This window comes from Anabrus simplex, chromosome 1 (assembly GCF_040414725.1).
Source record: "Anabrus simplex isolate iqAnaSimp1 chromosome 1, ASM4041472v1, whole genome shotgun sequence".
In the NCBI taxonomy this organism is placed as follows: domain Eukaryota; kingdom Metazoa; phylum Arthropoda; class Insecta; order Orthoptera; family Tettigoniidae; genus Anabrus; species Anabrus simplex.
In genome coordinates this window covers 648,480,655-648,504,592 of record NC_090265.1, presented here as the reverse complement: position 1 = coordinate 648,504,592, position 23,938 = coordinate 648,480,655, and the positions used below count along the sequence as shown (strand labels likewise).

Sequence of the window (23,938 nt, the reverse complement as noted above, 5' to 3'; positions counted from 1 at the left end):
AGCTTCGCTTAAGATATAGAAACGTAAAATATATAAAATCTTACCAGTTACAGTAGATATATTAGGATCATCCTATGCTGCATGGTACATACAAATTTCAGAATTTTCTCGACACGAGTAACGGAGCACCTTCTCAGTCCTTTTATTTCTGTTATTTACCAGCAGTGGACGCAAAAAAAATGTCTATCACTATTTCGTTGACCCTTTGTTCATGACCAGTTTTCAGGATACGTTTTATAGCACATAATGCAGTGCGTGCGTTCTTCATGTCATTAAATCCACCACCCAATCTCACTGAACTAAATAGAGCTTCTATTGCGTCTGCAGAAAATCATCTAGTGAGAACATTAAATAACTGATTTTTTAATAGGTAAGACAAACATTCCACTATAGATTTCACCGTTCGCGAGACAGCATCTGCCGTCTCATTAGTTAGACACTTCAGTTTTTCACGTTTTGATTCCAACCGAATTATTTTAACGTACTCGATGAAATCATCATTCAACCATTGTAAGTATTTTATCTGCTTGCGAATAGAAATGCACACAGTCTGGATTGTTTTGCCGAAAGGCATTACAGTAATCATTTCTGAAACAAAAGGGATAGATCGTAGACTCTACGCCTTTAATGGAAGTAGGCAGCAGCGCTAGAGAACTTATTTGAAAGTCGGATTGCAAGAAAACACAACAGTTTATTCGCGAGAGCAGGAGATTTTACAATATCTGTGCCAAATACACCTTCAACATTGACTACGCAAAGGAACTTGTCACTGGTTCGGTCGTAGAGTAGCCGTACCTAATTAGCCGTTTAATCTGCGATCACTGTTACACTCCTATCTGTTGGTCTGAGAGTTTTACATTCAGCTCTAAGTGTCTCCTTCACTAATTGGGAAATCCCGACAAACACCATCGATATTTTTCATTTAGGCTACCTGTACAGAGTACTTTGTGACGGAGCTGACACTAGACCAGCAGTCCTGCCATATTCGTAACCGTTTGGGATACTATTCCCCACGCCACATAGTACCGCGTGATTTGTTATGACTGCCCGGATTTTGTCTTGCGAAAATTATGGATTTGATTTTTAAAAACTGTCGTTTTTCCTTTGTTGGGCTGCTTCCTTTATTTTATTCAGACGATCAATTTCTGGGTTGTCTTCGAATTGTCTCTGTAGTCTTTTAACTTTATTATGATTAGTCATCAGCTGTTATCGCAGTCTCAGAATTCTTGATCGGAGCCTCTAATGTCTAATTTTCTGATCACTGCTGTCATTCTTACTCGTTGGAATCGTTGTTCAAATTAATTTCGTACTTGTCATCCAGTGTATTTCCTGCAGCTGAAGAGCTTGTTTCATCACAGATTTCTTCCGAAGAAATACATTGTCGCTGCCTGGTCTTTTGTGGAGCTATTTTTCTGGTTTGAAGGTAATGGGGATAATTCAAAGACCGACTATGCACTCTCTCTGGCTTCAATAATTTTTTCTTTTAGTTTTATCTTTTATCTCCATCTTTAAAAATTCAGGCTACAATTTTCTCGAAGTCTTTACTTGCGGGATTAACAGGAATCCTCACACCTGAATTTTTTTTTGCTAGGGGCTTTACGTCGCACCGACACAGATAGGTCTTATGGCGACGATGGGATAGGATAGGGCTAGGAGTTGGAAGGAAGAGGCCGTGGCCTTAATTAAGGTACAGCCCCAGCATTTTCCTGGTGTGAAAATGGGAAACCACGGAAAACCATCTTCAGGGCTGCCGATAGTGGGATTCGAACCTACTATCTCCCGGATGCATGCTCACAGCCGCGCGCCTCTACGCGCACGGCCAACTCGCCCGGTCCTGAAAAATTTTGATTTCCTGTTTTGATATACAGTGAGGAACACAACAATGAATAATTTTACAACCAGAGACACACAAATAAATGCTCGATGCAAACGCACTGGAACAGAATAACGTGGGTACGGAGATAAGTTGGGTGCGTTAGCTGGCGCCCCTAGCGGAGGTTCGTGACACTAAGAGCTCACGCTGAGAAGCATGTTAACCGCATAGCATAGAGCAGGCAGTATATAGGATTGAGACGGCGGTGGTTATATGACAAGAAACTCGATATCTTCTTTGAACAGAAAGACGCTTCACTCCATGTTGAGCGAATAAAAACTACTCAAGATGACTGTCATGCAAACGAACGTAGAAATCGAATTACCCTGGTCAATAACCTTCTCTGTTGTATAATTTCTGCTATGACTACAAAATAAAGGTTACCAGCAGCATTTTTCTTCTTTAAGAGGCTTCTAAGTACAGAGATACGTACTTTAACACTCACAGCAATAAAGGAAGTCGAAGCTTGTTGTTTTTTCGTGTTGCGCATTGTGAGTGACGATCATAAGACTAATGCTAGCATTATGAGAAGAATGTCTTCTTCAAAAGACATTATGTTGATAGTGAAATGCCTCTTCTTGCTTTCGACCAATCTCACATTCTGAAAAAGTACGAAATTCTTTACTCAAATATCTGTGTTTGACGGTTCCCAGGATATAGACCCTTGATTTTATCAAGAAATTGAATCAGATGCAATCAAACGAAACTGTGAAACCGGTTCCTTTTTCTTGTACGCAAAAGCATCGAGCCGTCTAAGTTTATGAAAATAAATGTGCGGTGCATTAAATTTTCGCGACTGAAGTAATAACAGCCCTAGAATATTTAAAAGACCACTCGTATACAGATATGCACGAATTTTTTTTATGCAGGTACCGCTGTCAAACACATGCTATCAATAAAAAAATGATTCATCATACATGTCAGTAGCACAAACATAGCAACATTGCAGCTGGACAAGATGCTTAATTCTTTCGACGAGACCGAGGTGTTCAACAGTGCTAATGGACTTGATTAATAAAGGAGATAAAAAAAACAGCAGGCTGTAGTACCCATCTGATTTGCCAATGTGAATTTGAAAGTTATTCATGATTTTTGTATTGAAAGCACAAACATTTGCGCATAAAAATTCTGTTGCGTCTATTTAGTGCCTGTGTTGCGGATTTTCCTAACTTCAGCTGTCCTAAAATCCGACATTCACAGTTAATGAGTGAAGTTATTTGCTAGTGCGCGATTGCTGTATTCTTAAATAACATAGCCACATAAATAAAAGAGATCTATGAAAAATATGAACGCGAGAACGTGAAACACTTAAACAGAAAAGTCTGTGAAATGATTTATTTTCTACAGTATTTAGCACCGTTAACATTATTTTGTACGGTTTTTCCACTTGCAGAGGGATTCTTTTTCACCGAATTTCTTTATTAAGGTGTAAGGTGTGTTGCAAATATGTTTATCGAGTGATTGGCTATATATTTAAACAGAAATATACAAAATACTTAACGTGTGCTGTAATGAACAGTAGTGTTTTAATGGCAGCGAAGCAGCACTCAGCGGTAAAAAAAATCAAATCAAATATGGGAACTAGGCCCATATCGCTCATATTGCTTTGTTGGGAAGGCGTATTAGTGCAGTCATAGTAGAGAATGATGAATTCACACTCTAATTCTTAGAGTCCTGTTCGCATCTATATATTTTTACCAAGCTCGTTGATATTTACCAAATCTTTCAAACGTATGTTGATGATATGATATTCTTTGCGTTCTGCGGTGTGAATCGTTTGTCACGTGACCGTAAAGTGTATGTTGTGGTTTGTGTGAATGATGAAGTCAAGTGGGGCTGCCTATATTAGAATATTTCAGTAGCTTATTTTTTTTTTGCCCAGAAGCTTAGTTCTTATATGATTCTCTTCTGTGTTGAACGGATGCTGTTGAGCTCCAAAGAAACTGCTTGGGTTAAATAAACTGTATTTTCAATTTGTGAGAAGTGACGTTCTCAGTTTTATTCTATAAACTTCGTTTGGCAAATAGTTATCATGGAAGATATTTTTCACTGGTGCCGAGAAGGCAACGCTATGCAAGTACGGGTATGGCTTGATGATACTGAACATGATCTGAATCAAGGGTATGTAGCATATGATATTCATTTTGTTGAAGTACGAAGATTTTTTTGACATTTTGTTTGGAGCAATGACGTAATAGCCCCTCCCACTTTTTAGCGGAACACTAGCATGGTCATAGCACCATTGCCAAATATGGTCACGATGTATATTTACGTAGGGCAGCTGCTCTACTTAAAATATGAACTGATAATGTTAACGTTTTATTGGAAAATTACGTACGAATTAAAAGGCAGGCAAGAATACTAGGCTTAGAATGGTGCGACATTGAAGTCATTGAATCCTTTCATTAATTGCAAACTACCTTGATAGGTTGACTATTATAGCGATATTAAATGTTTTATTTTGTTGCTGGTATGAAAGTAATGTGAATTATTTCACACATTTTAAATATCCCACGGTTACAGTTTTTATACGAATCATCGACAGCTCTAGATTATTTCAGTTTTAATATCAGAATCTCCGTCTACATTGCGCGTCAAGAGTTTAACTGAAGTAGGCCTGTATTGATGAATAGAATATTAATTGAACATACAGCGAGCTAGTGGCCGCGCGGTTTGTCTCGCACAGCTATCAGCCTGCATTCGTGAGATAGTGGGTTCGAATCCCACTGTCGGCGGCCCTGAAGATAGTTTTCCATTTTCACACCAGGGAAATACTGATGCTGTATCTTAATCAAGGCCACAGTCAATTTCTTCCTACTCCTAGCCCTTTTCTGTCCCATCATTGCCATAAGACCTACCGGTGCGATGTAAAACAAATTATTTTTTACAAATAATACTGAACATATATTCAGGCAATTTATGTCAAAGGGATGTGATAACCAAGTGACAGTGTCATTGGCTTCTCATCAAGACAGCCCCAGTTGAAATCCTGGCTGATACTTGAGAAATTTTGGAAATGAAATATCACCTCCCTGTGGATCAAATTCTAGACAAATCAGCATATTACACTATGTAAACAATCACTTAGTAAGTTGCAAACTGTATGAAATAATGTGCAAAAAAAAAAAAAAAAAAAAAAAAAAAAAAAAAAAAAAAAAAAAAAAAAAAAAAAGATATATTTTTCCCTGGCCTATTACATTAGTCTATTTTTGCCCCTTGTATATGTTGCCCTACTTGAAAGTGTTCATCTTGTAATTTTTTTCCATCAGTAAGGCCATAATTCATTCAATTTCCTATTTTATTTGACAAGACATGTCCTATGACAGTAAGGGGAAAGTTAAAGTCTGTATACCACCTAGTGTTCATCTTGTCATTTTTTTTTTCCTCTGCAGCCTTTATGTTGTTTAGTTGGCATAATTTTTAATTAATTCAAAGAGGCATCATTTCTGTGTTGTTTTCTTCCTCACAAATACATTTTACTTCCGTTAGTCTCTCTGTGTCCAGCAGTTTTGACTTAAAGGTCAGTCTTGTGGCCTTTGGTTCGAAGGGCCCGGGCTTAATTTGTGACCAAGGTGGTTAATGTCTTTAAATTGGGGACTAGATATTCATATTTGCCAACCATCACACAAACATGTAACAGTTGAATGCATACATGCCTTCATTCAGAGTTGGTGTCAGGAAGGGTATCCAGTCATAAAAGTTGGCCAAGTCAATATGTTCAAAGCAAATTTTACCCCAATCCCACCAGATGTGGAATAATCAGCTGAGAAGCATACTCGTAGAAGAATAATGACCCATCAGCTTCACTTCCATGCCGATCATTCATTGTGTGTTTCTCATCAGGCTTATCCTTATTAAGAAAGATTAGATTAATTACTTTTGTAGCTTTATAAATATATATTTGACTACCATTCCTTCTTTATCCACCAATGGGAGTGTATACCAAGATAACTGAAGAAGTGGACATCTTTAGTCAAGATTGGTTGTTGGTCTACAGATGTCATTAGGCTAATAATTTTGTTGTATTTGTCAAAAATGTTTGTAACTTACATTCTATAATCTTTTAATGTAGGGCCTACATTAGATACAACTAATATTTTGGGAGAGATTTGTAAGTTTGTGAAAAAACAGTCCAGCAAGTGTAAAAGTAGGAGACCTCCAGCTAGAGTGTGTGGATGGTTTTCCCTGCCTTGGAAGTGTAATCTCTAGTGATAATTTGGTCAGAAAGGAAATTACAAACAGAGTGCAAAAGGGATCAGAATTCTACCAACAAGTAAGAACACTTTCATAGGATGTCATGATTCCAAAACTGACCAAACTGATTATGTTTAACAGCTATTTCATACCAATATTGACCTATGGTATTGAAGCGTGCACCCTTACAAAAAGAGATTCATCAAGACTGCAAGCATCAGAGATGAAATTTCTTAGATCCACCATCCAGAAAACTAAGATTGACAAGTTAAGAAATGAGGAGGTGAGGAAAGAAGCCAGAATAAAGACATCCGTATTAGACCAAATCGGCACAACCAGACTACAGTGGTACGGGTATGTGATGCGGATGGAGCCTACAAGAACAGCCAGAATAAATTTGGAAAGGCATGTGGAGGGGAAAAGAACTGCAGGAAGACCTAAAACCCCATGGATGGACGTGATCAAGGTTGATCTATTTACCAGAGGATGGACAGTGGATGATGTTCTCCATGACAAGTTGTATATGGACGGGAAGAACTGGAATAGGCTCATTAACAGTACCCGGGAAACTGGAACTGTACAATGATGATGATGTGAAAACTATAATAATTGCAAATATCTCTGTTATTGTTCCTCTTATGGTAAGAATGCGTGGAACATGAAATATTAGAAATGCTATCTTGCAAAACTTTTACTGTGTACAGTTTTCTGACAGAGCTAATAACAGAGAAATTTTACATTTGCTGTTTTTGCACCTTAATTTTATTACGGTAAGCTATTTACTTATGTACAAAAGAAAATTGAGAACGAGTAGTCCAGCCCATTTTGTGCACAAGAACCTCATTTATCCGGATTAAGTGGGACTGGAACTGATCCGGATTAACGAAAATCCAGATAATCCGAAAAACTAAAAAGCAAACAAATACAGTACATGTTATAAAATCTATTAACATAAGTTGTACAGTAATACCTTTTTTCAATTGTACAAGAAGAAATATAAAAACACTTTTCTTACATTTACGACTGTTTTATGCACTAAAATAATGTGTGAATTTTTCTGTTTCATATTTACATAGCGTTTGCACGCAGCACGATCACGAAGACCTTTTACTAACAACAGTTCTGCCGGTGTGGTTTCACTCTGGGATTGTAAATAGGCCATCAGTTTGTCTAGCTGCATTGTTGCATCTCCATGAGTCATTGTTTCTTCTAATGGAGCACCAGTTTAATTTTCAAATTCACCATCAGTGAATTAGTAGTGCGCTGCATTCAGAAGAGCATGGGTTCGAATCCCACCTCGACCATCCTGAGAATGGTTTTCCATGGTTTCCCATTCTCAATTCCAGGCGAACGCCAGGACGGTACCCTTGATACACCATGGCCGAATTACTTCCAATTCCTGGCCTTAACTATTCTTGGCGGAAAAGACATTCAAGAAGAGTCGACACCGTAAAAGAAATACTGTACAAGTAAAAATAATTGTTTGTTATTTTCGATCCGGATTAATGAGGGCCGGATAAATGAGGTTCTTGTGTACTGTATTTATTTCTCAGCTTCCTTTTAAGGCGGAAACACACTACTGTCACTTCACGTTAACTCTCTTAGCTGAGTCAGCATGGAGGGAAGGTTGATGATGTCACTGCATGCGGCGTGAAGACAGGAAACATACTGTCCTCACGTTCGCAGATCATAGTATACTTCGTCCGATGGCAAGCTACAATAGTACGTCCAGTTCTTCAGATTCTGGTGATCTTTTAATTGCCTGTGATGTTTCTGTTGCCATGGGTACTGTCTGTCGCAAACGATCGTGGGTATATGAAAGTAATTTGCAGTGAATACCACAACTTAGTAAGGGAGCTAAATCGGCATCCAGAAAAATTTCAGATGTACATCAGGCTGAACAAAGATGAATTCAATTACTTTCAGAATATCATCAAAGATGAAATTGTTGGCTGAAGTACTGGTAAGCTCTGCACTTGCAATTGATTTGGAGGAATCCTATACAGGCTTTTCAGATATCAGAAAATTTCAAAAAAAGACTTCAAATCGCTTGAAGGCTCTGTGCCATGGCAGTTACCAACAGTTTGTCGTGGAAGAATAGATTGAACAAAGAAGAAAAGAACTGTGTGGTAGTGAATGGATCATACAATAAATATTTATTCACCGATCTCTAATTCAACAGGGTAATTTGTATTTGCAATTTGTATAGTAGCTGGCCCCGTGGTGTAGCGGTAGCGTGCCTGCGTCTCGCCCGGAGGCCCCGGGTTCGATTCTCGGCCAGGTCAGGGATTTTTCTCTCGACCTGAGGGCTGGTTCAAGGTCCACTCATCCTACGTGATTAGAATTGAGGAGCTATCTGACGGTGAGATGGCAGTCCTGGTCTCGAAAGCCCATAATAACGGCCGAGAGGATGCATCGTGCTGACCACACGGCCCCTCATAATCTGCAGGCCTTCGGGCTGAGCAGCGATCGCTGGGCAGGCCAGAGCCCTTTCAAGGGTGTTAAGTGCCATGGGGTTTAATTTGTGTAGTATTTAATTTATTGTTATTATTATGTCTGGCTCCATGGCTAAATGGTTAGCATGCTGGCCTTTGGTCACAGGGGTCCCGGGTTCAATTCCCGGCAGGGTCGGGAACTTTAACCATCATTGGTTAATTTCGCTGGCACGGGGGCTAGGTGTATGTGCCGCCTACGGGCGTCAAATCAAAAGACCTGCACCTGGCGAGCCGAAATTGTCCTTGGACACTCCCGGCACTAAAAGCCATATGCCATTTCATTTATTATTATTATTATTATTATTATTATTATTATTATTATTATTATTATTATTATTATTATTATTATTATTATTGGGATAGTAATCATAAGTACAATTGTGGACTGTTTTCAAAAACTGAATGCCTATTAAAATTAGTACCTGTGATCTTTCATTCCTTTCCCGTTTTGTACCATGCCTCATGCCACATTTGCTGATTTGTATAGTTAATCGAACCTATGTCATACAGATTCTCATGCACATGCACCAGTTCAATGAAGATTTCTTATCACTAAAAGAAATTGCTTTTATTCACACTTTACGTCGCCAGATATGTGCTAGAACAGAAAATTGTGCTCCACGTGAAGAGCGCTGTCACCAGATTCTACATCACAGTTATGTCAGCCGACATCAACAGCCATGACATGAGTGCAGTGTGATCACTCTACATTTCATACAGTGTGGAAAAAGCACAGCACATATTTCTTGATAGGTTCGATTGCGTCACGATACGTACGAACTCGCATGAAGTGACAGTAGTGTGTTTCCACCTTTAGTGATCCTTACCAGGGAGGGTTTGACCTTTCTTAGCCTTCATTAACCAGCATTGTTACATAGCAACTCAGGTTAAGAGCTGATAACACCTATTGTTCAAAATTTTAAATCTTGTGCACCAGTACTTCAGACATTCAACTTTTCTAGAGAATTGGCATAGAACAAGAAAGGATCGGTATTACATAACCTATGCTTTGAGAAAACCAGATATACTTGGGAACAAAACATGACGACCTCGCCTCACACCCCTCCTCTCCAGTGGTAGCCTGGTGTCTATTAGCGGGTTATAGGATTTACTACTACGTCTACTGTAGCCGGAGTTGCCAAATCGTCTACTGTACTCAACACGAAGAAAGGGTAAAGACTGAAGAGAATAAGGAAGAATGTGGTTTGGCATCCTCTCTACACCAAAGAAGGATCACTTAGAATTGTTAACTCTGCAGGGTGTGATTGACTGCTGGCTTCCAGATCGCTTCCAGGAATTGAGGCTGTTACATTTTGTACCCAAGTATATTAACTGTATCACTGTTAATTCACATACTGTATTTCAGAAGAACCAATTTTAGGATTTGTTTACCTCAATCCTCATCATGCCTATAGTGCCTCATTATAGTACCAATTAATTTTTTTTGTTGTTGTTTGCTTTACGTCCCACTAACTACTTTTACAGTCTTTGGAGACGCCGAGGTGTCGGAATTTAGTCCCGCAGGAGTTCTTTTACGTGCCAGTAAATCTACCGACACGAGGCTGTCGTATTTGACCACCTTCAAATACCACCGGACTGAGCCAGGATCGAACCTGCCAAGTTGGGGTTAGAAGGCCAGCGCCTTAACTGTCTGAGTCACTCAGCCCGGCCATCATAGTACCACCATTGGTTTTTTCAGTTTTCCTATAAACACGTAACGTTTTGTAGTGCTATGTGAGGATCCAACCAACCTCCAGCCTGAAGACTTAACAGACAGATAGTAATAATTATTGATGAATTGAAGCTGAAGTAATAATTATTAAATTGAAGCTGTTGTAGATAAAGAGACATGAAATAATGAGTAATGGTTGTTCACAGTGTCAGAGTCTGGCTCCTTGGCTAAATGGTCAGTGTAGTTGCCTTCAGTTCAGAGTGCTCTTTGTTTGATTCCTGGCCGGGTCAGAAATTTAAACCTTAAACAGTTAATTTCTCTGGCTTGGGGCTGGGTGTTGTTACAGTCTCCAGCATCCCTGCAACTCACACACCACTCACAACACTATCCTCCACTACAATATCACGCAGTTTCCTATACACGGCAGATGACCTCCACCCTCGCTGGAGGGTCTGCCTTACGAGGACTGCTTCAGGTTAGAAATAGCCACACAAAATTATTACAATGTCAGAACTTCACTGCTATATTCAGAGTTTCAAAAGAAAAACCTTTCAATATTAAGTCCACATTGGCCATTATTTAAAGAAGATACAAGAATTTGATTCCTAGAATGTGAGTAATATAAGTGAGCTGTTCAAGACACAGCTTTAAAGTTTAAACGTTTGATTGACTTATTGGATTTGAAGGTAATAACATCAAGAAGGCAAGAACACTCTCCATATGGCTCTTCATAAAAGTTATATAGCATCCATACAAATTACAGCAGTGAACAAGTGCTGTGGGAAACCTTGTAAATGCTACGTGCTCAGTACAGATCCTTAGGTGCTAGAAGTATTGATTACACAGTTCTCTGTTTGAATTGCAGTCATGTACGAAGGACAAGTACTTCCAGAAGAGTTCATTTGTTCAGGAATATTGGCCATATACAGTAATGAGAAAATTACTAGGAAAAAAAAGTAATTGGGTTGAATTATAGTTACCTGAGAAAAAATGTATTCCATTACAATTACAAATTATTTTTGTACAATTAATCAAGTAAAATAACAATTATGGTAATTCACAGAATCCCATTCTTAAGGGAAGACACTTTTTTGCATGGGCCTGGCTAGAATGATACCAAAGTTTGCAAGGAAAAAGATACTAGGCCTACTACTTTTTTTAGTATAGAGGCATTAAGTGGCTATTCGCACTAAATAAGACTATTCATGATATATTTGAACTTTCAAAATTATTTTATTCCATGTTTATTTTAGTTAGTGATTTTTAACATATCAAATACTTTTCAAAATAATTGGTTCTTAAAATTCTCATTGGGGGTGAAGTACATCTTTGCATTTGCGGAAAAGATGCTAATATTAAGAACATTCCCAGCAGTGATGGATATTGTACAACAAGTTGATGTCTTTGGAAGTACTGGTACTGGAGAGGTAAGAAAGTGTGAAGCTACTGGTTCTGCTGTAGGGCTTAGTTGAACTAAAAATTTATCTTCATCATCTCCTAATCTTGTTTCCTTTTTCCATGAAATGTATATTGATTATTAACTAACCAACTAACCCCATGGCACTACAGCAGTGAAGGGCCTTGGCCTACCAAGTGACCTCTGCTCAGCCCGAAGGCCTGCAGATTACGAGGTGTCGTGTGGTCAGCACGATGATTCCTCTCGGCCGTTATTCTTGGCTTTCTAGACTGGGGCCGCTATCCCACCGTCAGATAGCTCCTCAATTCTAATCACACAGGCTGAGTGGACCTTGAAGCAGCCCTCAGATCCAGGTAAAAATCCCTGACCTGGCCGGAAATCGAACCCGGGGCCTCCGGGTAAGAGGCAAGCATGCTACCTACGCCACGGGGACTGGCATATTGATTACTAGAATGTAACAATAACAGATGTATTTAAAAAAGTAAATTACTACTAAAAGTTTAATCTTGTAAAAAAATGAAATGGCATAGGCTATGGCTTTTTGTGCCGGGGGTGTCTGAGGAAAAGATAGCAGTTACAAGTTAAAATTTACTAAAAACATATGCATTACAAGTAATATGATTACTTCCAAGCACTGTCTGTATATTAACCATATAAAAAGTACTGATTCAAGTGTGGATTGTTTTAACGATGATTGGCTGTGTTTTAGGCAACATTTTGATTTAAAGTATAGTATCGCATCGATTTTATTGTGCTTACATTTGGCAGAGAACCCATTTGGAACCTAACTGGAATTAAATGACCATTGAATAGGAAATCAGTACAATGAAAATGAGAATACCTTGAACCTTTTTTTGTGCACTCATGCACTTTAAAAACAAACTGCTCCACAGTTAACAGTACCATGGGAATTAATTTCTCTTCAAAAACATATGGTTTGTTTTAGTGATGATCATGGATTCAGCCCATTACATTGGTCTGCTAAGGAAGGCCACATTAAGATAGTAGACTTGTTAATACTACGTGGAGCTCGTATTAATGCTACTAACCGAGGAGATGACACACCCCTTCATCTTGCTGCAGCTCATGGTCACAGGGATATTGTCCATATGGTGAGTAGTCAGAATGTACCTCCTCCTCATCTCTTATATACCAGTATTGTACATATAGCTTTGTGATTTGTCTGTTGCCTGTTGTAGCTTCTGCGCAATAAGGCAGATGTCAACTTCACTAATGAACATGGCAATACCCCACTCCACTATGCGTGTTTCTGGGGATACCAAGCCGTGGCTGAGGATCTGGTAGCCCAGGGAGCACTCGTCTCCTTGGCCAACAAGGATGGTGATACTCCATTGGACAAAGCTCGTGGCACACTGGCCAAGCGACTCCACGGTAATATTAAAAAAATTTAAAAAATAATTAATTAATTCATTCATTCATTTATTTTATATTTTGTGAACCAGTTTTTTATTCGATATTGGGGGAATTAACCAGGTACTAGTCTTTTCTCTCTTCTCGGTAACTTCTGTTTTTATAAGTGAAGCCAGTGAATACTAGCTTTCATATTTACTAATCCATGTAGAAAGTATTATGGTTTATTTAAGCTTGCTTGAGATGTCATTTTTGTTTACTCCTTCAATTGTCAGTTAATTCAACTAATGAGGACAATTATATTAACTACTGGCTATTGCCAGCAACTTCGCTTTGATATATTCAGAAATTGTTTATATAAGGTGTCACCGACTTGCACCTCTGAATTGATAGTAAGTTGGCATAAGTTACTTGAATTGAAAGTCCCTCTTCTAAAGACTAAGCATCCTGGGCAGCAGCTTGTCTGGTTTGCTTGCATTTGTATATAATGCAGCAGTCTAGCTGAATTATTACCTTAGGCCTCTTTAATTCTCTTTCACTTCACCTATTCATTCTAGCTTTCTCTGTCTTAGTTGTCGTATAACTCAGGTTTGATCTTTTCCGAGGTGGGGGTCATGATCTTTGTATTGATACTGTCATTTTAAAGACTTTTTATCTGGAGTGATATTGAAGTTCAGTCCACTGAATTTGCTCATCATTCAGACAAATTCATCCATTGGCATCACATACTATTCTTCCATGTGTTTGCATACAATGCAATACTCTAGCTGACTTTGTCTGTTTCCTTAGGCCTCTTTCTTGATGACTTTTCATGAACATTGTATAAGTATTGGAAGGGAACAAACTAGTGTCAAATCAAAATAAATAAATAAATAAATAAATAAATATATAAAACACACACACTGTATTTACTCGCACATTAGACCCCTATTTTCCCCACTTTTACAGCCAAAAAACGTAAAAGTATGCGATAACCTCAAATTTTTTGCAGTGAACACATGACTTCTAGGCTGTAATGAGCTATAAATTGTACGTGTAAACATTCTACACTGTTCTTCAACAAACCTATGAATGTATTTGAGTTATATTGGCTATTTTTTGTTGGAAGGCAGTATTTCTAAATGTAAAAAGTCAATAAATGGTGAACACTACTTTTAGGCCTACATATAAAGTAAATATAATCTGTTCTAGTTACTCATATCACATCATTCGTTTCATCTCATTAATTCCTCTGATGAGGTTGACGTCAGGAAGGGCATACTGTCATAAAAACTCACTATGAAAATTTGTCTCACTTCATACTTGACCCCGTAGAGAAAAGGGATAAGGGTATCATATTATAATATTATGCAATATTAATACAAAATAACACAGTGGCAAGTCATTTGTCTCTGCCAGTTGAGCAGTAGGTCTACCACAGAGTAAACCTGATCACTGCTTTAATTTTCATTGTCTTGCACCGCTAACTTCCCTGCTACAGGCATGTCGTCATTCCAAATGACGTCATCTTCACTCCCATATCATCAGCCATGCACTGCAATCAAGACCGAGAGCATTCGAGGTCCTGTTTTTTGAACCTTTTAAAAATAGTTTTGTTCCCGACTATAGAGTCCAAACTGTGTGAATCTATTCCCAAATGGTATCTGGAGACTGTCTCTGATATTTCCAGTTGGTGTATGTGTAGCAGAAGCCACTCCTTCTGAATAAAGCCATGTTATCGAAAGTGTGCCAAACCACCAGCTGATAACTAGTGTATGTTACGAGTTGTATTTCCGAATGTAATACATACTGACTGAAAGCATTCTTTTGATAACTGCGGCTGTTGAAAGCCAGACCCTTATTTTTAAGTACATTTCATGCTTGTTCTCTACATTTATCACATCAGGATTTACCTAAACAGCTGTAAATGAGATAAGAGAGACCGCATTGTTTAGGTTAGGTATAGTATCACCCAGATACTGCCAAAAGTTCCACGACTGAAAGAATAAAAATAAATAACAGGAAAGTTTGCCGCATTTATGTGGCGAAAATGCATTTTATTATCATAATGTTTAATTTCATACGTTTGTTCTCTCATTTTTTTATTAATGCATACCCTAGTATGTTTTGTTTGGCGTCTCTGAAAATCGTTGAAAGTAAGTGGGGACTTAAAACATAAATATTATTATTATTTGTTAGGTATGTTGGCAAGTAAAACAATTGTGATTGGATTGTTTTTATCACGTTTTAAACCTACCTCTCTCCCAAAAATCCTATATTCGCCCGAGTTACGAGGTACTAAACGATCACTTTGTTACTGATCTTGCCTGCCTATATTAATAGGCCTAGTAACAACCATGAATATTTCGTAACTAAAGCAGTTTTCTTATCCCGAGATGGTGCAGCTCCTTTTTAGACAGGCCCCGAGTGGAAGGGAGTTGCATGTACCATTTTTAACACAAATCAACCTTCCTGTCATTCATAAATCTCTGGCAATATGGTACCGGGAAGCGAACTCAGGCTCCCAAGAATAGCAGCTAATTGTGCTAACCATTACACTGGCAGACATTTTTAACTACAAAACACAGACATATATACATGGCTGATGTGTACTTGCAATGCGCAGGTCGGACACGAAACTATTCACCTATGTGTGCGACGTCATCAGAGCTGCAGTAGGCCTACGCTACGGAGGCGGAAATTTTTTAACTACTAAACACAGATGTACCGCATGACTTCGATGTGTGTTTTCATTGCGTGGGTCATACGGACAAAACTATTCACAAATTTGTGTGATGTCATCAGAGCTGCATCAGGCTTGTAGCCACTTCGAAGTACATCTTATTGTGGGAAAAGAAGTGGCAGGGGATACTTGTGTAGTCTTTCCTATCAGAACATTTTAACATAGTTTTTAGGATCTCCAGTATCATTAACAGTTTTGTGTTGAGTATTGATACGAGGGCAAAGGTGTAAGTTTAAGGTTTGCTACTGAAATTGCATAAGCAAATTGTGTATGTTATCACAAAGTAATGTTCAGAGAACTATTGCATTTTCTGTTTATATCCAGTTTTATTAATATTAAATTTATTGAAATATTTCTTGTATTTGAAAATGAAGTTTATAGATATGCTAAATTCCTTTTATCTGTCCCACTTCTCAGAACTGGCAGTAGAAACTGGTCAAGATTTGAAGAAAATAACTTTTAAGGATCAGAGTTGGCTGGGCCTCAAGACAAGAAGTCGTAAGTGTTTGATTTCTAAAGGATATTTTGCTCTAAAATTACATAGTTTTTTTTGTACATTTCAGATATTAATGTATTCATTTTTATTTCTAGGTGATGCTACTTTGTCCCGTCACAAGGGTATAAATATTGCTGATCTTGCCCTTCACACAAAGATAGCAGTAACCCCATCTGGTGAAACATGGCGTGGTCGCTGGCAGAAAAATGAAATTATTGCAAAAATACTAGCTCTGCGAGAATGTACATCTAGAATATCCCGAGATTTTAATGAAGAATTTCCAAAACTCAGGTATGATACGCAGCAAGATTACTTTAGAATTTTGTGTGCATTTTCCTTGCTTGATAGATACTGAAATCGTTTATATATGTCTGAGCATGGAATTTTCCAGGAAGAGAAAACTTATAGCCTAGTGCACCAATCCGATCAATAGTTCACCAAGGTCAGGTTTGCATTTGACCCTCCTCATCTCAAAATTCTGTGATCAGAATTGAATGAGAGAGATGACAGTGTTGGTACATGACCGTGGATTGCTGTTCATTTTTCTCAGGATGATGTGGGTCAAATTTAGAGATATATAGTATTGATATAGCAGTGGACACAACTGTGAGCTTACATCCGGGAGATAGTGGGTTCGAACCCCGCTGTTGGCAACTCTGAAGATGGTTTTCCATGGTTTCCTATTTTCACACCAAGCAAATGCTGGGGCTGTACCTTAACCCTTTAACTGGGTTTGACGCCTAAAGGCATCAACAGCTGTTGCACGTGTATTGGGTTTGACGCCTTTAGGCGTTCTTGTAATTCTAAATGTGTTCTTACGTTGGGTCTGGCTATTCTTAATCACTTCTGCCATCTACTATCGTAATTTAAAATGAATTTCTTTCATATTATATGTGATTATTACTGTCCTATTCATTTTTATCCGGGGGTCTCACGCCAGTCAGGTAGTTCACGCCTAGGCGGCAGTCCGAGCTGTCTCGTGGTGCCTCATGCGGTCCGTGCCAAATTCTTTGCGAATAATTTATTTGTGTACATGTACATTGAAATTACTAAATTTGCGAGTTGTTGTTGTTGTTGTTGTTGTTACTTTACAGTTGTTCTGCAAACTCCATTGTCCATGTTCTGATAACTTTTTGTAAATTGGTCTGTGTATGGTGGTAAACTGTTCCGTGTGATGTGAACATGAGTTGGTTAGGAAAGACGTTGAATTATATCTGTGACTATGAAATAATGGAACATTTATTACAAGATACTGGCACTGACAGTGAGGAAATAAGTTCAAGCCTACTCTGAGTATAGAGTACAGCAAAGAAATGGGAGGAGTGGATTTGTCTGACCAGTGTTTCGCCAGTTACTCTGTGGCGCGGAGGAGGCTAAAGAAGTACTGCATGAAAATGTTCCGGCACTTATTGGACATTGCTGTTTTCAGTTCATTTGTTCTCTTCCAAAAGAAAGGTGGGACTGATTCTCAACTGAGTTTTCATCTCAATCTGGTGTCAAAACTGACAGAGAAGTATTGCGATTCGACAGTGAAACCAAAACGTCCAGGGAGAACTTCTGGAGATCCAGTTCAATGACTAACCGCATGTCACTTCACATCTGAGAACCTGCCGACCGGAAGTAGGAATCACTCAAGAAAACATTGTGTTGTGTGCCTTTCAAACCAGAGGCGACGGGAAACTGTCTACTGCTGTGAGGAATGTGGTGTGGCACTTTGTGCTTGCCCGTGCTTCCGTACTGTGCGCAATCACTGAATGACCTATGAACCAGAAAGTAGGCCTCTAACCTATTGATGCATATCTGAAAACTTGAAAAGTGTCATAATAATAATAATGAAAGGAACACTTTTTATATTCACTTTTGTATGAACACACTGTGTATATATTTACGGGTTTACATGAAAAATGGTAATAATATAATGCTATTGAATTTATACTATATCACTAATTATTTGCCGGGCTGAGTGGCTCAGACGGTTAAGGCGCTGGCCTTCTAACCCCAACTTGGCAGGTTCGATCCTGGCTCAGTCCGGTGGTATTTGAAGGTGCTCAAATACGACAGCCCCGTGTCGGTAGATTTACTGGCACGGTAAAGAACTCCTGCGGGACTAAATTCCGGCACCTCGGCGTCTCCGAAGATCTTAAAAAGTAGTTAGTGGGACGTAAAGCAAATAACATTATTATTATTACTAATAATTTAAATAAATCAATTAAAATATATTTTTCTGCTGAGTATTTACATCTGTCGCACGCTACTGTACCCATTCCAAAAGTGCACGTTGCGCTGAATAATTACCCACTGGCTGGTTGACGCCATTAAACTATTCTCCAGTTAAGGGGTTAGTTCAGGCCATGGCTGCTTCCTTCCCAGCCATTCCTAGGCCATTCCTATCCCATCATCGCCGTAAGACCTATCTGTGTCAATGTAAAGTAAAGCAAATAGTAAAAAATATATATATATGGCAGCGCATTTTGATGTTTTGGATGTATCTTAACCATTTAATTAATTACTGAAATTGATGAATTGTAGTAAGTGTGATATCCTTTTGAAGATAATGGTGACAGAAAGTTTGAAGAGAGATTTCATCTTTATAAAGAAATGATGTGGTGATTATTAGATCAAATAAATAACAGGTTAGAATTTTGTACTATTCAAAATAACCCTGTTTCAAGCATGAAGAAACTTTTAACACTTTAATGGAGCCATTGGTCTGTAAGACCAGGAATACAGTGGTACTCCAGTTTACAGTGGTCAACCTATTTGTAGAGCCCTGCACGGATATACAAAATAATATCCGCATCCACTTCGTATCCGCACTTCCTTCATCCGCACCCGCATCCACAAAATGGCTATCTACGGATAATTTAAATATTTAACTACAGTATATTACACTCATGGTATTGAAACAGGTAGATCTGTTAACATATTACAATAGGCCTGACATCTAGCACCGGAATCCCTACAGTCGCAAGTTTATGAGGGATTTTCTCTTGCGACAACTACCGATATATTGATGTTTGTTCCTTCCTTCCATTAATTGCGGGCAGGTGCCAGTTAGGCTTAGGTCACATTTATGGCTTTATGGTCTCAAGGCTCTTTATATATCACTATTCTCCCATACCAGTGTCAAGGGTCACCTAACCACAAGCAAAAGCAAGAGTATACCGGAGTGAAAATCAATAAACGTCATTACTTATAAATTATCAGCAAAATTATCCGCACTGCCATACAGTTTGTATCCGTGCAGGGCTCTACCTATTTGGTCATGGCCGCTCTTCCACTCAGTACCTTCGTCCCTCCTCACCCTGTTCTCCAAACGCTCGTCCTTGTTTAGTGTTGGTGAATCGTTCAGCGGCAACATATGGGTAGATAAGAACGTATCTTAGAGATGTGCAGTTAGTGTTCATTATATCAACATTTTACTGTAGTGTCTATCATGGATTGATTACATTTTTAAAAAAGGTCTCTAGGCAAGTGCTACTTATGCATAGTTTCTTCTTGTCTAAGAATTAACAGGAAAAATGTGAGAAATGTTCACATGAGTATGAGAGACATCCCTTACTGTAAACAGAAAGCTTAATATTGTCATGAATAATATTTTAAAAAAGAAGTTTCCGTGATTGTAGTTTACATTCTGTGTAACTATATTTTAATTTAAAACATATGTACATAATAAAGATGCCATATAGTTAAATTATTTTTTAAACATATAATTTATCTGTCTCAGAGACCGGATGGCTCTCATAATGTCCAGAAGAAGGATGAATCTATTGCAATGTTAATTATTATAAGGGCATAAGCAACTGGCGCTTTCAACATAGTAATTGGGGACAGTGCTAATATACATTCCACACAGTGCGTGTGATAAGATCTATGGAAGATCATAGCTTTATTCCTTACTTGCTACCATAAAATGTGGTAAAACTGATCATGTTGGATAAAACCGAACATTGACATGCTAATTTTTAAATTTCTGCACAACACAAATTCGCAGGAAAGCTCTCATTGTTACATTTGTGGCACATGCTCCCAGACCAGCAATGCTGGAACAAGAAGTGGCTCCATTGTGCCATTTGCAAGCTAACAGAAGCATTATTATTGGGATAATTCCACGTGAATTACTGAGGTCAGGAAAGAAACATAGTGCACGCTGTTAATGAGTGTGATTTAGCTGTTAATCTTTATCTTTGCACATAAGTAGGATTTCTTCTTCTGTCACTCTTATCCGGGAAGTTCTGGGGCAGGCTGTGGACTATTGACCTCCCTCCACTTTGTTACCATATTACTCAATAATTCATATTTGAATGTAAGCTTTTTTGAGAGATATAGAATGAAAACATATGTCATTTTGTAGGGTAAGACCGATCATGTCATGACATTATAAGAAAATGATGGGGGTTCTGGAGGAAAGAAAAAGTACAGTCCAGTATACCTGAAAGTAACTGATCGTAACATCAGAAGAAGAGCTAACAGCTTGTGGAGTGTCCGTTGAAATATGTCAAAGTGGGAACAATTTTAAAAGAATTGAAAGGGAGGGATATTAGGCATGGTAGATGTTTTCTTGGGTGTCAGTGAAATCCAAATGGAGTAGCAGAAGAACACAGTGCTGCTGAACTTGGGCGTTGTTGTTGTTGTTGTTGTTGTTGTTGTTTTCAAGGGTGCTGATCACTTCTCTAAAATGAAGTGTTTAGTTAGATAATGTTAGTTGTAATTTTAGTAACTTATGTCATTTCAGAAGTCACATATTTGTATTAGTAAAAGAGAAGAGACAAAAATGTTTCTTGAAGGATAAAAAATGAATAAAAGAGAAAACTCCAAATTTTATTAACTGGTGCCAAAAAGGAATCTTAGGATTAACATAACTAGATTGGAGCAAAGAGAGCAAAACCGTTTTTCAGGTATAATATACAGATTGGAATTCAAAATCTGGTATGGTAAGGTGCTAAATATTTCCAACGTACTGTACTCAGTTGAATATTTGAAAGATTGAATATTTTAAAAACAAATCTAAAAAAAAAAAACAATTTAAAAAATAAAAAAACATCAAAAATTGATTTGTTTTACTCACTTTTATGGTACATAAAGTTCTCTCCAAGATCAGAAATTTTCTCTGTAATGGATGCTTGGATTCCTTCTGTTGGATGAACTTCATGGTGTTATTGGTACCTTAAATCGCTCTCGTATAAGGATTCATTCTTATTTATTCTCCAGGAGTTCATAATGCAGAATTCTTCCATAATAGAAAATCTTATTTTTCCTTAAACTGTCAAACTACACGGTTTAAAAAAATTAGAGGAACATGTTTTTGAACGTATGCCATGCTCCACAAAATAATACCTCACACCCAGGTATATTACCAGCTAAACATTTATTCTTTACCGTTGAAGGATACAAAAGAACATCGATGGGTTCGCGTTCATTTGAGAATACAAATGGAAATGTCCAAATAGGAGCGAAAACAAAGTGATAACAGTCCTACAGGTTGGATTTTTATCACAGTTGGAGAGCTTCAGTATGGTGTATGTCCTCCACGAGCATTTATTACAGCTTGGCACATACGTGGCATGCTCCATATAAGTTGACAGAGGTCACGTTGCGGTATCAGGTCCCATTCTTCAATGAGAGCCTGTTCGATGTCTTGAAGAGTCTGTGGTGGAACAGGACTTTCTTCATATTGTGATCTTTCCTACTTTTAAAGACACCACTCAAACTTATTTGTCTACTGATGTTCTCCCACGCCATCTATCCACTGAACATACCACTTAATCGAGCAGCTCGTCTCCTTTCTCCCAAGTCTTCCCAACCCAAACTTTGCAACATTTTTGTAACGCTACTCTTTTGTCGGAAATCACCCAGAACAAATCGAGCTGCTTTTCTTTGGATTTTTTCCAGTTCTTCAATCAAGTAATCCTGGTGAGGGTCCCATACACTGGAACCATACTCTAGTAGGGGTCTTATCAGAGACTTATACACCCTCTCCTTTACACCCTTACTACAACCCCTAAATACCCTCATAACCATGTGCAGAGATCTGTACCCTTTATTAACAATCATATTTATGTGATTACCCCATTGAAGGTCTTTTCTTATATTAACACCTAAGTACTTACAATGATCCCCAAAAGGAACTTTCACCCCATCAACGCAATAATTAAAACTGAGAGGACTTTTCCTATTTGTGAAACTCACAACCCGACTTTTAACCCTGTTTATCATCATACCATTGCCCACCGTCCATCTCACAACACTATCGAGGTCACCCTGCAGCCGCTCACAATCTTGTAACTTATTTATTACTCTGTACAGAATAACATCATCTGCAAACAGCCTTATCTCTGATTCCACTCCTTTACACATATCATTCATATATATAAGAAAACATCAATAATAGTGCCTTGAGGAATTCCCCTTTTAATTATTACAGGGTCAGATAAAGCTTTGCCTACTCTAATTCTCTGAGTTCTATTTTCTAGAAATATAGCCACCCATTCAATCATTCTTTTTTCTAGTCCAATTGCACTCATTTTTGCCAGTAGTCTTCCATGATCTACCCTATCAAATGCCTTAGATAGGTCAATTGCAATACAGCCCATTTGGTCTCCTGAATCCAGGATATCTGCTATATCTTGCTGAAATCCTACAAGCTGAGCTTCAGTGGAATAACGTTTCCTAAACCCAAACTGCCTCCTGACAAACCAGTTATTAATTTTGCAAACATGTCTAAAATAATCAGAAAATGGTTTCCCAAAGCTACTATAGCAACTCTCCATTCATTTGGTAAAGCTCCTTCAACCAAACAATAATAAAATAAGTATTTCAGATATGGTACTATATCCCAACCCATTGTCTTTAGTATATCCCCAGAAATCTTATCAATTCCAGCTGCTTTTCTAGTTTTCAATTTTTGTATCTTACTATAAATGTCATTGTTATCATAAGTAAATTTTAATCCTTCTTTAGTATTACTCACCTCTCCTATCTGGACATTATCCTGGTAACCAAAAATCTTTTTACATACTGCTGACTGAATACTTCTGCCTTTTGAAGATCCTCGCATACAAACTCCCCTTGTTCATTAATGATTCCTGGAATGTCCTTCTTTGAACATGTTTCTGCCTTAAAGTACCTGTACATACCCTTCCATTTTTCACAAAAATTTGTATGACCACCAATTATGCTTGCCATCATGTTATCCTTAGCTGACTTCTTTGCTAGATTAAATTTCCTATTAAGTTCCTTCAATTTCTCCTTACTTCCATAACCATTTCTAACTCTATTTCGTTCCAACCTGCACCTCCTTCTTAGTCTCTTTACTTCTCTGTTATAATATAGTGGATCTTTACCATTCCTTACCACCTTTAAAGGTAAAAACCTATTTTCACATTCCTCAACAATTGCTTTAAACCTATCCCAGAGTCTGTTTATATTTTTATTTGCCATTTTCCAGCGATCATATTTACTTTTTTTAACTCCCTCATGTCTCTTTTGTCAGCCATATGGTACTGCCTAATAGTCCTAATTTTAATACCTTCCTTTCTTTCACATTTATTTTTAACTACGACAAAAACAGCTTCGTGATCACAAATACCATCTGTCACTTCAGTTCTCTATAGAGCTCATCTGGTTTTATCAGCACCACATCCAAAATATTCTTCCCTCTAGTTAGTTCCATCACTTTCTGGATCTGATGCCCTTCCC

The 23,938-nt window shown here is 38.1% G+C and overlaps 1 protein-coding gene across 2 annotated transcripts in view; it reads left to right on the top strand.

Annotated features, from left to right (window-relative positions):
- The first annotated feature begins 3,699 nt into the window (after positions 1-3,699).
- Ilk (integrin linked kinase) overlaps positions 3,700-23,938 on the top strand; it is a 44,696-nt gene continuing 24,457 nt past the window's right edge. Inside the window, exons 1-5 of one of the 2 annotated variants that reach the window (XM_067135777.2) lie at positions 3,700-3,994; positions 12,598-12,763; positions 12,851-13,043; positions 16,162-16,242; positions 16,336-16,531. In XM_067135777.2, coding sequence (XP_066991878.1) covers positions 3,906-3,994; positions 12,598-12,763; positions 12,851-13,043; positions 16,162-16,242; positions 16,336-16,531 — 725 coding nt within the window. In that variant the 5' untranslated portion in view covers positions 3,700-3,905. The remainder of the gene's footprint in view (positions 3,995-12,597; positions 12,764-12,850; positions 13,044-16,161; positions 16,243-16,335; positions 16,532-23,938) is intronic. The other variant, XM_067135778.2, reaches the window with a different exon arrangement.